This window comes from Python bivittatus, unplaced genomic scaffold (genome assembly GCF_059951505.1).
Source record: "Python bivittatus isolate LINGU-HERP-01145 unplaced genomic scaffold, Pbiv_v1 ctg000610_np1212, whole genome shotgun sequence".
Taxonomy (NCBI): domain Eukaryota; kingdom Metazoa; phylum Chordata; class Lepidosauria; order Squamata; family Pythonidae; genus Python; species Python bivittatus.
In genome coordinates, this window is record NW_028277088.1 from 60023912 (window position 1) to 60040189 (window position 16278).

At 37.5% G+C, this 16278-nt stretch overlaps 2 protein-coding genes across 13 annotated transcripts in view; one reads left to right on the plus strand and one right to left on the minus strand.

Annotated features, from left to right (window-relative positions):
- Window positions 1–10167, minus strand: part of TRIP13 (thyroid hormone receptor interactor 13) — a 44808-nt gene extending 34641 nt beyond the window's left edge. For 3 of the 7 annotated variants that reach the window (XM_088150198.1, XM_088150197.1, XM_088150196.1), the window contains exons 1-6: window positions 10057–10167; window positions 9735–9911; window positions 6700–6802; window positions 3599–3764; window positions 1805–1934; window positions 1025–1080 (exon numbers count right to left, since the gene is read on the minus strand). In XM_088150198.1, coding sequence (XP_088006324.1) covers window positions 1025–1080; window positions 1805–1934; window positions 3599–3764; window positions 6700–6791 — 444 coding nt within the window. In that variant the 5' untranslated portion in view covers window positions 6792–6802; window positions 9735–9911; window positions 10057–10167. The other 4 variants (XM_088150195.1, XM_025174597.2, XM_025174596.2 and 1 more) reach the window with 3 other exon arrangements.
- The window catches only part of BRD9 (bromodomain containing 9), an 87398-nt gene continuing 81255 nt past the window's right edge, over window positions 10136–16278 (plus strand). For 5 of the 6 annotated variants that reach the window (XR_015797759.1, XM_088150189.1, XM_088150191.1 and 2 more), the window contains exon 1: window positions 10136–10332. Coding sequence is in view for 5 of the 6 variants with exons in the window: in XM_088150189.1 (XP_088006315.1) it covers window positions 10239–10332 (94 nt within the window). In the remaining variant the exon portion in view is untranslated. The remainder of the gene's footprint in view (window positions 10333–16278) is intronic. The other variant, XM_088150190.1, reaches the window with a different exon arrangement.

Below are 16278 nucleotides of genomic sequence, written 5' to 3' on the forward strand. Positions count from 1 at the left end.
TATGTTGGCTATGAAAGCAAGGTTTGCCCTGGTTATAAAATCGGCTTTTGGTTATACTGGAATACATAAGTTAATATGCGCTCCCATCAGCTCAAACTTTGCTCACCTTAAAGTTAGGGGTGAAAGAAAGAAACTTCACTACTGATGTCAGAAATAACTTCAGTCTTGCTTAACTCATTAAAGAAAACCAAACCAAACCAAACCAAACACAATCTTAAATTGTGTGCGTGTAGAATTAGCCTCAACTTCACACCCACTTTTGTTCCCTTGTTGCAGATCGTAATTAAGAGGAAATACTTTTCAAACTGTCTTACTTCAAATGCTATGACTGCCCTATAAAGGGAAAATAGCATTTATTATGGCAAAAGCTTTTGGCACTTAAACACTGCGATATGCATTTTTGTAGAGTAGACTCCACTTTACAGGATGCATGAAGTCTTACTTTCAGATGTCAAATGTAATGACTATAACAACACTATTTAAACCTAAGGTAAAGTAATATTCAATTATAATTCAAACCAGCAGTAAAAACTATTCACATAATATATGTTGGATGATTAATTAAACATATATTGTAAAAAGGAAATGCATAATCCTTCAAAGGAGAAAGTGGCAATGCAGAAAAAACCATTGCCAACTCCAATCACTAATTCTCCCTATACAAGCCTATCCTATCCTTACCATCAACTCCACTCTATTTTTTCCTTTCCTGTAATGCATTTCTATTTTGCAGAGTTCAGGAGGCACCAAATTTTCCAATGGCACAAATAAATGCTAGGAAACACAGTGAAATGGTTTAAGCAAATCAGCTATTAAAACAATACTTGTTATCAGTCTTGGAAAGGGGAAATTCTCTCTTGTAATTAACAATTCAGTTCTGATCCTGCAGTCATTCCAAAAAAGAAATCTTTTTAAATGAAGAAAATCTGAGATAGCCAGATTGACTATGTCAATCTGAAAATTGTATTGTTTCAAACATTTGCAATAGACAACCATTTATAAACCTGATAACAATGCAACTTACATCTGATTTTATTTCAGCATCATAAATCAGGCTCTCCCACAAACAATGGAATTCAACTGTGAAACACAAAAACTATTATTTTAAAGAGAGAGAAAAAGGCAAACCATTCAAAACAGTGTAGTAGGCAATAGAAACACTTGGAATTATGGAAGTACGTCGTAGTGACTTTAATAATGAAGGAGGGTAGTTTGCCCATTCACAAAATGTTACCATACTGGCCAGTCAAAAAACTCCCAATTAGCTGAAAAGAAGCGTGTGAGAAAATGAAAAACCAAAATCACATGCTTTCAAAGTAAAAATGAAAACGAAAGTAGTGATTGCATGTATTTTTATGGGGTGTTTCTTGTCTTCCTCTTCACTTTAAACACTATACTTGTAAAAGCAGTTTAGATAGGATTGCAAAGTAACATATTTTAAAGTCTACAGCTAAGCATGTGCATTTCTGATCAAATAACACCCTTCCTGATATGATCATCTTTGCCTACAGAAATCATGAGGTATAAGCCAACTATTAAAAAAACCTTTAAGTCCCAGGAATTTCAGCATAAACACTTTTCAGTTCATACTTCATTTTCCCACTGGAATTTGAAAATGTTTAAGTTCATCATTATGTCTACTGGAATGCATTTTGTTGTCTCAGAAATATTTCTAATTTCAGAAAGCAGTATACTTCATTTCAAAATGGTGTTCAGTGTGATTCTTGTTTCTCTTATTTCTCATTTAAACAAAATCTTGTCCATTTAAATAACCAAATCATACTCGCAGGTTCTCTTGAAATACCTGCAGGTAATAACCAATGATTAGCTGCAACAATATCCTCATCCTCTGCATCCAGATTTTCTGTACTAGGCCCTTCCTCATTGAGATGAAAAATATGGATTAAAAGTCTGCATTTATTCAAGCTGATAGGCTGCAATGAAGAAAAAACAAGTTAGGCTGCAATTATACCCACGCCTACCTAGAAATATGTTGTAATGGAAAGTACTTGATAGATATGTATAGAATATCACAATCACCCTTTAACAATTATTTTAAAATCTCTTAAACGCATGGTTAGATGTTAGAAAAAATACTGACAGCTTATAAAAAAATTAAGGTGATTTTCAAAAGATTAATCTAAATGGGCCTTATTCAAAATAAGACAAGATCTCATCTACCTATAAACTAGAATGAGATAGTATTGTGCCTTCTTTCTATTCAGTTTGTAGTTAGGAAATAACATGCTTAAATATTTCCCCATGAGTAGAGAAACATTTTGCAGATCAAGCTAGCATAGTTTTGAGAAACATCAACATACACACTTTCTGTTTTCATCTAGGGGGCATTTAAACATGTGGTCCATTGTTGATGGGGGTATAGTTCATCTCTAGAATCATGTTTTTGCATTTTTATTATTATTAAATTACAGATTCTAAAATTATGGGTTTGTCTCTGCTAGGAATTCTCACATGTAATCTACTCTCTTGAAGTATTTGGGAGAAGGGAATAACTTTGGATTATTTTTTAATTAATCCAAAAATAATTGTGTTAGGTTTTGCTTTCACCTCAGCAAGCTTTTCTATGGAAGATACTGATAGCATTTTATCATAAGTCTTGCAGCACCTTTTCTGAATAACAATTTTATTAAAAGGCTTTCATGAATTTTGTCAGAAAAGGTGCTATCAAACTTCTGATTTTTGCCACCATAGACTGACATGGGTCTCCTCCTACAATGACAGCATTTTAATTATATTTAATAACAATTTAATGGTTGAATAGTTAATTTAAAATTAAATCTTTAAAGGATTTGTTATATTTGTTTGATCAGTGTGGCTGCCCAATTACAAAAAGTAACTCTAGGTGACTTACAAGTTGTACAAACATAAAAACAAGGAACTAAAAATAAAACACAGTAAATATCTAGAATAGAAAAAAGAGCAACAATGACAGAACAAAAATAGCAGAATTCATTGAAGCCAACTAAGCGTATCTCATGCAAGATCTTTCTTTAAACCTCATCATGCATTCTGATCCAATGCCCGGAGAAAGAATCAGGTTTTCAGGGTCTTACAAAATGACAAAAAGATCAGGACCATGTTGTTTCACAGAGCAGGCATTACAACAGAGATAAGGCAGGCCTCCTGGGTCCACCAGATGACACTATTGCATAGAAGGAAACTGAAGCATGCCCACTCTGCTGGATCTCATGGGCCAAGCAAAAATAATTGGAGAAGGTGATTCTGCAAATAACTTGATCTTATGTCATGAAGAGCTTTATAGGTGATATTGATTATGTGCCATCAAATGGGTGTCCTCTCTTAGCAACTTAAATTGTACTTGGAAGCTTATAGGGAGCCACTGCATTCTGGACCAAGGGCAGCCCTATGAAGAGCATATTGTAATAGTACAAACAGGAGATGATTAGGGCATGAATGGCTGTAAGCACTATTTGAATATTATTTGAATAATTATTATTATTTGTAATATTCATGCTTTAAAAACATTTCAATAATTTCAATAATTAATAAAATATTCGAAATGTTGATCTCCGGCTATAAACATGGAGAAATAAACAAAAGAAGAAACACCAGTTACCTGTCTTTCTTTCAGCTGTAGCTCTGTATCCACAACTGCAATTGACTGCACATTATTTGTTAGGAAACAATCATCAAACTCAATCCATTTGTAATCACCAAAAATAACACTGTGCCTGTTTAGTAGCTTTAAGACACTTAGTTTGATATCTTCTTTTTTTGCAGTGCTGGTTAAAATAGGAGGGAAAAAATCAGCTTCACCCATGACCATTACACCCAGGAAAGATACAGTGCCACTTATTTCAACCAGCTGAGACATGAGACTCCACCCATCCTGCTACTAGAGGATGGTATGCACATACAAAGCACACTTCACTGATAACCCATACTCTTCTGATTATAATATCCTCAAGCAATTGAAGAAAATGTTCTTACTTGATACCAATACTTAGAAGAAACTTAAAAAAATAAAAGTGTGCATAGTTATGATTGAACCACTAAATCTTACAGCACAAAGAATCTCCTGTCAGTATTCATACTGACGTAAGTGGGAAAAAAAACTTTTAATATAAACAAGATGATCAGTTAGCTGCTCTAACAAAAGCAAAGATACCATTTTGTCTGCAGACTTGAGTGTCAAAAGAAAGCTTAGGCAACCTTTCTGAGTACATTATGACGTTTGAGATCACAGGAGCTCTCACAGAGCAGCTGCCACAAGGGAGGTTTCCTGGCTTCTATGACTGATCACAAAGCCTTATTTACCAAAATACAAAGCAGCATGATTACCCTCTCCTCCACCCCCCACCAACTTTCCAGGATGCTTCTTACCACCTCAGCTTATCTTTGTATTTTTCTTTGGCAGGTGGGTGCCCAACATTTTTTTTAAAGAATGTTTAGAGAACTCACAGGCAATCTTCTAAACAAAGATGACCCTGCAGGCTAGAACTTTGCTTTGGAGTTTCCTTTATCAGGTGAATTAGGGCAGGGCCTTTCAAACTTTTTCAGGCCATGGAATCTGTTAGTTTAAAAAAAAACAAAAACAGACTCCTAATCCACAAAATGGAAGTGGAGAACAAGTCCTGCCCTTTCCATTGTACCTTTGAAAAACTGCTATGAATATCCTTGGCTGTGTTCAAGTGATCCTTTTTGGGGGGGTGGGTCTGTATGCTGCATGGAATCCCTTCATGAGGGGTAGAACCAGAGGGTTCTGCAGAACACAGTGTGAAAAAAACTGAGTAAGGGTGCCTGGAAGCCACCAAAAACAATCTTCATGACCATTTATAAACCCTTATTCTTGTAGAGGGTGGTGTCATATGCTTAATGTGTCTATTACATCCATTGCAATATTGATTTGGGGAGAATTGTTTTCTCTAAATATACAGTCAGGTCCAGAAATATTGGGACATCGACACAATTCTAACATCTTTGGCTCTATACACCACCACAATGGATTTGGAATGAAACAAACACAATGTGCGTTGACTGCAGACTGTCAGCTTTAATTTGAGGGTATGTACATCCAACTCAGGTGAACGGTGTAGGAATTACAACACTTTGCATATGTGCCTCCCACTTGTTAAGGGACCAAAAGTAATGGGACAGAATAATAATCATACATCAAACTTTCCCTTTTTAATACTTGGTTGCAAATCCGTTGCAGTCAATCACAGCCTGAAGTCTGGAACGCATAGACATCACCAGACGCTGGGTTTCATCCCTGGTGATGCTCTGCCAGGCCTCTACTGCAACTGTCTTCAGTTCCTGCTTGTTCTTGGGGCATTTTCCCTTCAGTTTTGTCTTCAGCAAGTGAAATGCATGCTCAATGGGATTCAGGTCAGGTGATTGACTTGGCCATTGCATAACATTCCACTTCTGTCCCTTCAAAAACTCTTTGGTTGCTTTTGCAGTATGCTTTGGGTCATTGTCCATCTGTACTGTGAAGCGCCGTCCAATGAGTTCTGCAGCATTTGGCTGAATGTGAGCAGATAATATTGCCCGAAACACTGCAGAATTCATCCTGCTGCTTTTGTCAGCAGTCACATCATCAATAAATACAAGAGAACCAGTTCCATTGGCAGCCATACATGCCCACGCCATGACACTACCACCACCATGCTTCACTGATGAGGTGGTATGCTTAGGATCATGAGCAGTTCCTTTCCTTCTCCATACTCTTCTCTTCCCATCACTCTGGTACAAGTTGATCTTGGTCTCATCTGTCCATAGGATGTTGTTCCAGAACTGTGAAGGCTTTTTAGATGTCGTTTGGCAAACTCTAATCTGGCCTTCCTGTTTTTGAGGCTCACCAATGGTTTACATCTTGTGGTGAACCCTCTGTATTCACTCTGGTGAAGTCTTCTTTTGATTGTTGACTTTGACACACATACACCTACCTCCTGGAGAGTGTTCTTGATCTGGCCAACTATTGTGAAGGATGTTTTCTTCACCAGGGAAAGGATTCTTCGGTCATCCACCACAGTTGTTTTCCGTTGTCTCCCGGATCTTTTGGTGTTGCTGAGCTCACCGGTGCGTTCCTTCTTTTTGAGAATGTTCCAAACAGTTGTTTTGGCCACGCCTAATGTTCTTGCTATCTCTCTGATGGGTTTGTTTTGTTTCTTCAGCCTAATGATGGCTTGCTTCCCTGATAGTGACAGCTCTTTGGATCTCATCTTGAGAGTTGACAGCAACAGATTCCACATGCAAATAGCACACTTGAAATGAACTCTGGGCCTTTTATCTGCACATTGTAATTGGGGTACTGAGGGGATATCACACACCTGGCCATGGAACAGCTGAGAAGCCAATTGTCCTATTACTTTTGGTCCCTTACCAAGTGGGAGGCACATATGCAAACTGTTGTAATTCCTACACTGTTCACCTGAGTTGGATGTACATACCCTCAAATTAAAGCTGACAGTCTGCAGTTAAGGCATATTGTGTTTGTTTCATTCCAAATCCATTGTGGTGGTGTATAGAGCCAAAGATGCTAGAATTGTGTCGATGTCCCAATATTTCTGGACCTGACTGTATTATGGGTAAAATGAAGACTTGCATCCTTTGGAACTAATCATTTGTCCACCTACAGCACATGTTATTCATCTGGTAGAAATGGTAGGAGAGACCCTCTGCAACATAGAACAAAATCTGTAATGCAAAACCAACCTGTTTGTTTTCTGATGAACTTCCACATGTATCTGAAGAGATTCACAGTCATTTTGAAGAGGCAGTTTTAAATCACCTGCTGCTTCATCCATTTTATAAAAACCTAATTAAAGAATGGTTATACATCTAAAAAGGCCTAGAAATAACTTAATCACTCTAAGCATATTTTTATATTTTATTAGCCAATTTCTCTTTCGATTGTGTTCTCATTTCTGATTTGCTCATTAAAGCAGAGGTGGCCCCATGACAACCATTTTTATGGAGGCATTTAAGATCTAAATAATGAAGAATTTAAAACCAATTTAAACCAAATCTATATTACATTCTAAATACCCTGGAACAATTAAAACATATTGGTTCGTAAATATACACTACCTTCTAAATACCCTGGAACAATTAAAACATATTGGTTTGCAAATATACACTACCCAGTTAGAAACACAATTCAAAGTTTCTGGTCATGCAGCCCATATTCCTTTTGCATTATGGTGTTATGTCAGGTTTCCATTTGACTGTTCCCTGCACATATCTAGTTATATTAGGCAAAATCACTTCCTAGATTGGTAACAAACTACCTGTACTCTTAGTTCACTCAGGTTTTCCTTTGCCTTTTGCCATTATTAGTAGCATGGGAAAGTATGGAAGGATCAGCAGTATGCAAAGCCTAAATCTTGCTTTTCCAAGACACATTCAGCATGGGGAACAGTTTCAGCTCCTTCTTGGCAAGCTCACTGGGCAGTTTCTTGAAGAGGAAGTGACATCACTTGTAGGTTGCTTTTTCCTCCACAATTCTGACATGGAATGGGCAAAACCAGCAAGGTTAGGGCTGCTATATCTGGGCTGCAAAAACCCAAACAACCACTAAATGTCAGCAAAGAATTCATTTTAATCTATAGATCTTTGTCCCATCTAATGATTGTTGGGATTTTTGCAGCTTGTCTATGTACAGTAGCTCTAAGCATTGGGTTTCTGTTGGTGGTAACTCTAACTCTTGAACAGCACTGAAGTGATACCTTTGGATAAGATCCTCTGCTACAACAAAGTAGTAAATCCAAGAACTATCCTTCCCCTCCCTTCTTCCTAACGTTTCTTGTAGAAAGGAGCAAAAGAAAAGCCTTGCTAGCCATAGCTACCATCCAGTTCCCACTGCCAATTCTTCCAAGGTTTTGCAGGGATGCAGAAAGTGCAACCTGGTGGTCACATGTGGCTCACAAGTGTCCAGTGACTAGTCCAGAGGCTAACCCTTTTGGACTTTGTATTCACTGCAGAAGTTTAAGGGATCCATTTCATCCCTTTAAAAAAAGTAAAGGGTTTTGCTCCCACCAAGTGTTGGAGTATTGTCCTTTACTGCAATAAGGGATGGAAAAGAAATGTATTATATGGGGAGGGGGAAAGAAACTCCAATATCTATGTTTAGTATGATACTTCTCAATTGATAAAAGATTTGTAAAACACTATATTTGTCAGCTTTCACTTTATTATTTTGAAACTTATCTATCTAAATTATGATCTAGATATCTATCAAAGTTAAAAATGTTTTTGTGGTGTGTGGACTGAAGTATTGTACGCTTATCAGATTGAGGAAGCAATTCATTTGTTTAATGTATTTAAAATGGTTTGGTTATTTAAGGTTAAAAAACTGTAAAATTGGATAACCTGTTTAATTCTATGTGCTGCTCATCTTAAAAGCATATTTAAAAGCAATAGATATATTGCATTTAAAGGATAGGAAATTGCTCTATTTTATAAATAAGTATAAATTATTACATTGCTATTATTGTCTGAATAATAATTAATTTTATTATCAGAAAGACATACAATTAAATGTATACATCTATATTTTATTCATTTAACTACTGATATTTAATTGATTTAAATTAATGTATCTTTTTACTCTCCCTTCTCCATTTTGTGATTAGCCTAGGGTTACCAGATGACCAGCAAAAGGAGGATGTGACCTCCTTTTGGTCCTCATGTCCTCTGTCCAGCAGGCATAGCCTTAAAATTAAATATTGCCAGGCTTTTTGAGTATTTTTTTTTAAAACTAGATTGTTTTTACAACAGTTGTCATTCAAACATCTGTGTACAACCTTGTAAGTTGTCTTTCTTTTCCTCATCTGTCGACAGACTGAACAGCCTAGATTTATATTATTTATTTTCCGATTCCAGCAATTGGCTTCAATCCAGCCCCTTCAAATCTATGATCACTATAGTTTTTAGATCACATCATTTGTCACCCATTTCTATGGTGAAATTTGGAAAGCGTGTCATCACCTCTATACTGTTGCTAGCATTTTCTTGAAAATGAAGGTTTGAAAAATATTGCAATTGAAAAACCAGTCTTTCATGATGTGGAAAATGTACGCTCATATACATGTACGCCTAAGTACATATTTTGCTCTTTTTTGCTGTGTGGCATCCCCTCTCCTTGTCCTCCTTTTCAATTATCTGTAACCTCCTTTGCCTGTTCAGATATCTGGTAACCCTAGACTAGCCACCTCCTATTGTCCACCATTTTGTGACTAGCCACAGCTTCATAGCAGCCATTTTATGGCAGTGTTCCTGCTACATCCTCAAAGCTCTAAATATGTTTTCAAGCTCTCCAAAACTGCTCACCATGAACTTACTCAAAATGAGTCCACAATTTTATGGCAAATATCCAGAAACCAGTTCAGCTGAAAAAAAAAATGCTGTTTCTCTACACATTTAGCAATCAGGCAGTTGAAGAGCATAAACCCCCACTCCCACATCTTGAGATCAGTGGATGTTAAACCCCTATAACAACTTGCCTCTTAAAGGCAAAACTGCAAAACAAATGCTTGACTTTTTGTATCATGCCGTCTTGTTCTGTGCCGTCTCTTTCTGACAATAAAAACTTTAGCTTAATTTGATACATCGTTTTTAGAAAAAAACCTAATAGGCTGTTCATATTATCCCCCCACCCCCCACACACACTTTCCCTTCCCTAAATACAAAATAATTTCCAAGTACGTAACACCGCTTTCCCCAGAGTAATAATCTCTCAGTTCACTTACGCAAGAAAACGAAAGTCACGTCCAACAAGGTTTGGGATTACATCGGTTTCTGGAATCCTACGGCCGTTTTGCCTCCATTTCCCGGGTACCCGCGCAGCCTACTCAGCAAAGGCGGATGAAAGTCAAATTTCCTTCTCTTTATGTAGCTTCCCTCCTAAGTTCTGTTTCTAAATATTCCTAAGAAAAAATGGGAACAATCTTATATAGGCACATCAGTTCACATACTTTATAAAAGGCGAGGGTGAAAAAAACATAACACATGTACCTAATAACCAAGACGTATTTAATTGCGATCGAGAACATACTTTGGTTAATTACTTACGTCTGTACAAATTTCCCGCGCTTCTTCCTTCAGTAACCACGATCAAATATGAATCAGAAGTGTTTCCGTGTTAGCTTCTTACGTCATTTCCTTCCATCTCCGAGTTGCTTAGATTAGAGGAAGGAGAGGCTTTCAGGTGGGGTGGGAAAAGTGAGTTTTAATAGGTGATTTTAATTATAGTTATGGGGAAGAAACATAAGAAGCATAAGGCGGAATGGAGATCTACATCTGCCCCGAGTGTAACTGCTACTGGAACCGGCGCCGCTGCTTATGACGGTGGGTTGAGCGGGCAATCATGGAAGAGGAAAGGGAAGCAAAAAAGGGGAGTGGGAGGGAGACCCACAGATATGTATCTGGAAAAGCGTCCCGCTTTGCGTCCTTTTGCGCGCCTTTGTCACTGAGACCTCGTCTCATTTCCTCCCGGCTGTAATAGAACTTCATGGGGAATGGTAATTCTTATTTCCCGGCATATCCTCTACCATAATTATTGCGGGAGGAATCCATTTCTTTCGGTAAACCTCTGAATTCTGATCAAGTAAGACTTCACATATGTGGCAGCGCGCGCGCAATTTGCTGCCTGAGCCTGTACAACGGGGAGAAGTACATTACAGTAAAACTCCCAACTCTGCAATCGTGTTTAAACTTGGGGAGGGTACAGACACTACTGAAACCTCAGAGGGGCTCATGGACTGCTTTTTTTTTTAATTGCTGTGGTTCCGAAGAGTTCGTCTGTGTGTTTTTTTCTCAGTCAGATCCTGCTTTTAGATCTGAACTGAGATAAGGCTTGGTGGAAATGTCAACATTTCATGCACGCTTGCCTCTGCCAGTCTCCCACTTCTATAACTTTTGTGATTGAGGCATGTCTAAATTTGATTACAGCAGTAAGCCATCTGATGTTGTTTGAATATTAACCAATCTTGTCACTGTGTACACTTATCATAACTCTTATTTGTATAGGCATCTGTTATGCTGCATAAAGATAAAATGTGTGAAGAGGTCCAACTTACTATGATAAGGATTTCAGCAGAGAACACTGTGATATAAGTGAAGGGTCTTTAGGCTTGAATCAGGAAAAATTTACTGGAATCCATATCCCCAAAGTTCACTGCCTGACCATGGACCATTTTCAAATCTGTTAGCTAATCCTCAAAAATTAATTGTGAAGAAAAAACATCACAGCTCTGCCTTGTCTTCTACATGACAGCCCTTCAAATACTTGAAGACAGCTATCATATACATCTTCTCTTTTAGCTGTATGACAGCTATCATATCAATCTTTTCTTTTCCAAGCTAAACATATCCAACTGTTTTTCCTTTGAAGCTCCTTATCATCTATGTTGCTCTCTTCTAAACATTTTCTATTTTGTCAGTGTCTTTCCTAAAATTCAGGGCCCAGAACTGAATGCAATATTCTAGATGCAGTCTGACCAATGTAGAACAGAGAGGAATTATGACTTTTCTTGAACTTGGTAGCATACTTGCAGTGTAGGAATTGATTTGCTTTTTTTTTTTTTTGCAGCTGCATGTTCAGCTTGTAATCTACCAAGACATCCAGATCCTTTTAGTCCCCCTATAGTCCTTCCATCCTATACCTTTGATTTTCTTTCTACTCAAAAGCATTTGTCCCTACTGAAATTCATTTTGCTAATTTCTGCCCATTGTTCCAGCTTGTCAAGATCCTCTTTAATTTTCATACTTTCCTCTAGGGTGTTTGCTATTGCCCTATTTTTGTATCATCTGCAAATTTGCAGTCTTATTTTCTGATCCAGGTTATTTTATAAATATGAAAATAGGAATTGAGACATTTCCTTCCAGCTTGATTTCATCACTTTTATTCTTAATTCCTTTCATTTTCCTGGACAGTTCTTGTTTAGCCCAGTTTACCCACTTCCATTTTTAAAAAATCCATCAGAATTGCTCTGTATTTTCTCTTCTTCCTTGTTCTCTGACTAATATCTTCCCAGGAATCAATATCAGACTGACTTTAATGGATCTTCCCCTCTTTGGAGTTATGGAGATTTGTTCTCATCTAATTATCCGTGGTTTCTCAAGGATGATCCATAAGGCTGTCAGCTAGTTTCTTTAGTATTCTGGGATGTAATTCCTCTGGTCCTGGGTTTTAAAACTCATTTAAAGTAAATAAATATCCTCTGATGATGTTTGATCTTATGGTTAAATCTTGCCCCTTAATCCTGTTTTTCATAATTTCCTGGTGGAATACACAGGTTTTCTATTGGAAAAACACTGAACTAAAATAGTTACCTGTTAGTATTTTGCCTTTTTTTACTTAGTGGCTGGTATGCTGATTCTTTTGTTTTTATTTTGAACATATCTAAACAAACTCTTTTTGTTTATTTCTATTTATTTTATTTTGGTCAGAGATCAGCGTTAGATAACATTAAAACAGAGATTATGAATCCAATCAAACTAGCAACTATGTATATAAAGTATAAGTAAGATAACTAAAAGATTGAGTTTGTAATTCTACAATGCAATTATATAAGTGCCAGTTTTGTTGGATTTGTTTAATTCCCAACAAATTTTACAGGCTGCTATATAGAACCTAATAACTATATAGTAGGGATACAAACAAAAAGAAGTAAAAAGACTCTAAATTGATCAGTCTGACCAGGCAACCTTGTAAAATGTTTGGTAGTCTCAGTGTGCCCAGACTAACAGGTTCATACGTGCTCCAGAAAATTAGTTTTCTATATCTTCCATTAAGTTCCTTTACTTGGTTTAGCCTAGATGCTATCTGTAGCATTGCCAAATTCATTCATTTGGGGTTCTGAGGATGAATTAGTGTTTTTCACACACATCGCAACTCCTTCCTTTCTACTGTTTTTGTTTCTTTTGAACAAATAGTATCCTTTAATTGCTATATTCTAGTCATAGGAGTCATCCCTCTAGGTCTGGGTTATACCTATTAAATAATGTATATTTAATCTGTCTGTTTGTTTTAGAAGTGTATAAGGTTGTCCAACTCTGCAGCAACTCTGGGTGGAATACAGTAAACACAATACAATTAAAGCAAAAAACAAAAAAACCCAAACACCCGAAGAAAAGCAACCATTAAAAGACCAACATGCAGGACCCGCCACCTGTTCTGACCCAGGAATGGGGAAAGAGCAAGGTTTTCAGAGCTTTTTGAACACAACCAGGGTGGGGGCCAGACATATCTCAGGAGGGTTGGTATTTCAGAGGGCAGGTGCTACAATAGAAAGATGCACTTTCTAGGTTCCATCAGATGGCACTGCCTGGAAGCAGTTGAAAATGGATGAGACCTGGAGCATGCCAACTCTGCCCAATTGTACAGACCAGGTAGAAATCATGGAAGACAGATGTTCCTTTAGATAAATGGGCACCAGTCCATGAAAGGCTTTATACAGTGGGGCAAAAAAGTATTTAGTCAGCCACCAATTGTGCATGTTCTCCCAGTTAAAAAGATGAGAGAGGCCTGTAATTTTCATCATAGGTATACCTCAACTATGAGAGACAAAATGGGGAAAAAATGCAGAAAATCACATTGTCTGATTTTTATTTGCAAATCATAGTGGAAAATAAGTATTTGGTCAATATCAAAAGTTCATCTCAATACTTTGTTATATATCCTTTGTTGGCAATGACAGAGGTCAAACGTTTTCTGTAAGTCTTCACAAGGTTTTCACACACTGTTGCTGGTATTTTGGCCCATTCCTCCATGCAGATCTCCTCTAGAGCAGTGATGTTTTGGGGCTGTCGCTGGGCAACACGGACTTTCAACTCCCTCCAAAGGTTTTCCATGGGGTTGAGATCTGGAGACTGGCTAGGCCACTCCAGGACCTTGAAATGCTTCTTACGAAGCCACTCCTTCGTTGCCCGGGCAGTGTGTTTGGGATCATTGTCATGCTGAAAGACCCAGCCACGTTTCATCTTCAATGCCCTTGCTGATGGAAGGAGGCGTTCACTCAAAATCTCACGATACATGGCCCCATTCATTCTTTCCTTTACACGGATCAGTCGTCCTGGTCCCTTTGCAGAAAAACAGCCCCAAAGCATGATGTTTCCACCCCCATGCTTCACAGTAGGTATGGTGTTCTTTGGATGCAACTCAGCATTCTCTCTCCTCCAAACACGACAAGTTGAGTTTAGACCAAAACATTCTACTTTGGTTTCATCTGACCATATGACATTCTCCCAATCCTCTTCTGGATCATCCAAATGCTCTCTAGCAAACCTCAGACGGGCCCAGACATGTACTGGCTTAAGCAGGGGGACACATCTGGCACTGCAGGATTTGAGTCCCTGGCAGCATAGTGTGTTACTGATGGTAGCCTTTGTTACTTTGGTCCCAGCTCTCTGCAGGTCATTCACTAGGTCCCCCCATGTGGTTCTGGGATTTTTGCTCACCGTTCCTGTGATCATTTTGACCCCACGGGGTGAGATCTTGCGTGGAGCCCCAGATCGAGGGAGATTATCAGTGGTCTTGTATGTCTTCCATTTTCTAATTATTGCTCCCACAGTTGATTTCTTCACACCAAGCTGCTTGCCTATTGCAGATTCAGTCTTCCCAGCCTGGTGCAGGTCTACAATTTTGTTTCCTGTGTCCTTCAACAGCTCCTTGGTCTTGGCCATAGTAGAGTTTGGAGTGTGACTGTTTGAGGTTGTGGACAGGTGTCTTTTATACTGATAACAAGGTCAAACAGGTGCCATTACTACAGGTAACGAGTGGAGTACAGAGGAGCCTCTTAAAGAAGTAGTTACAGATCTGTGAGAGCCAGACATCTTGCTTGTTTGTAGGTGACCAAATACTTATTTTCCACCATGATTTGCAAATAAATTCTTTAAAAATCAGACAATGTGATTTTCTGGATTTTTTTTCTCATTTTGTCTCTCATAGTTGAGGTATACCTATGATGAAAATTACAGGCCTCTCTCATCTTTTTAAGTGGGAGAACTTGCACAATTGGTGGCTGACTAAATACTTCTTTGCCCCACTGTAGATAATAAAATAATAATTGTGGAAGCCTACTGGTAACCAGTGCAATTCATGGCACAAAGATTGTACATGGGCCTGATGAGATACATCCATAATTGCCCTTGCTGCTGTATTCTGGACCAGCTATAGCTTTTGAGTAGTTTTCATGGGCAGCCCTATGTAAAGTGCATTGCAGTAGTCATAAGATTTTCAAAATCTACTAATGGTCGCAATGCTATCTTCTTACAGATTTTATTTTTAATAAAAAAAAAACCTCATTTCATTAATTAGCAGCCAGTTAAGGTTCATACATGCCAATTTCTGCTTTAAAATATCTTCTGGAATTACTTGATTATTTATGAAATAACTCCTTAGCCTAAACAAGTTTTACTGTCTCCACACATTACTGGATATCCTTGTTAGGTTTTTTGGGAAATAGCCATGATCCATAATTGGCATTAAGGGGGAAGGAGATGGAACTAATTTTTCCCCCAATACTTCCAAATTCTCAGAGAACAGTCAAGAAACCTGTTAATACATGCTGGATTTATCCATTTTATATCTCTTGCTTTCAGAAAGGGTATCAATTCTGTTCTTTGATTTATCAACCAAAAAGTGCCTACTTTCTATATTTTGAATTTTCCACCCAAAATAAAAATTGTCTAAGTTGGAATGATGTATAATATAAATGTAATTTGGGAAGCCCCAACCCCCCAACAGTAGTTTTTTTTGGGGGGGGTTGGTTATTCTTGGTCTTTTTTCTATTAAACACAAATTTTATAAACATTTGTTGCCAGGAGTTCAAGACAGGAGTTCAATTGGTCCACAATTCAAATATATTGGTATAGTTTGGAAATAATAAAACAATTTTGGAAAAACTAATAACTCTAGGGAAGCTATTTTGCCTAGAATAGATAAAGTAATGACCATTTTCTAAGTTATTTTTTGATTGCTTGCAACAATGGGTTATAATTTAGCACACCTAATTTTTGGAATATTGATTCTTAAGTAACCTATTGACTTTTGACAGCTATTAATGTCATATCACTTCTTAATTTCTTTCTGGATCTTAGAAATATTTATAAAATATTTATAAAAAGTGTTTCTTTTTTTTATATTTAATTTTCAATCCTGCTAGTTTTCCATAATTATTTATTTGTTGCATAATAATTGGCAGTTCTTTGGTTGGTTTAGATAAGAACAGTGCAATATCATTGGCATATACATTCGCATCATGTTCACATAAAAATTCATTGTTTAGCAAC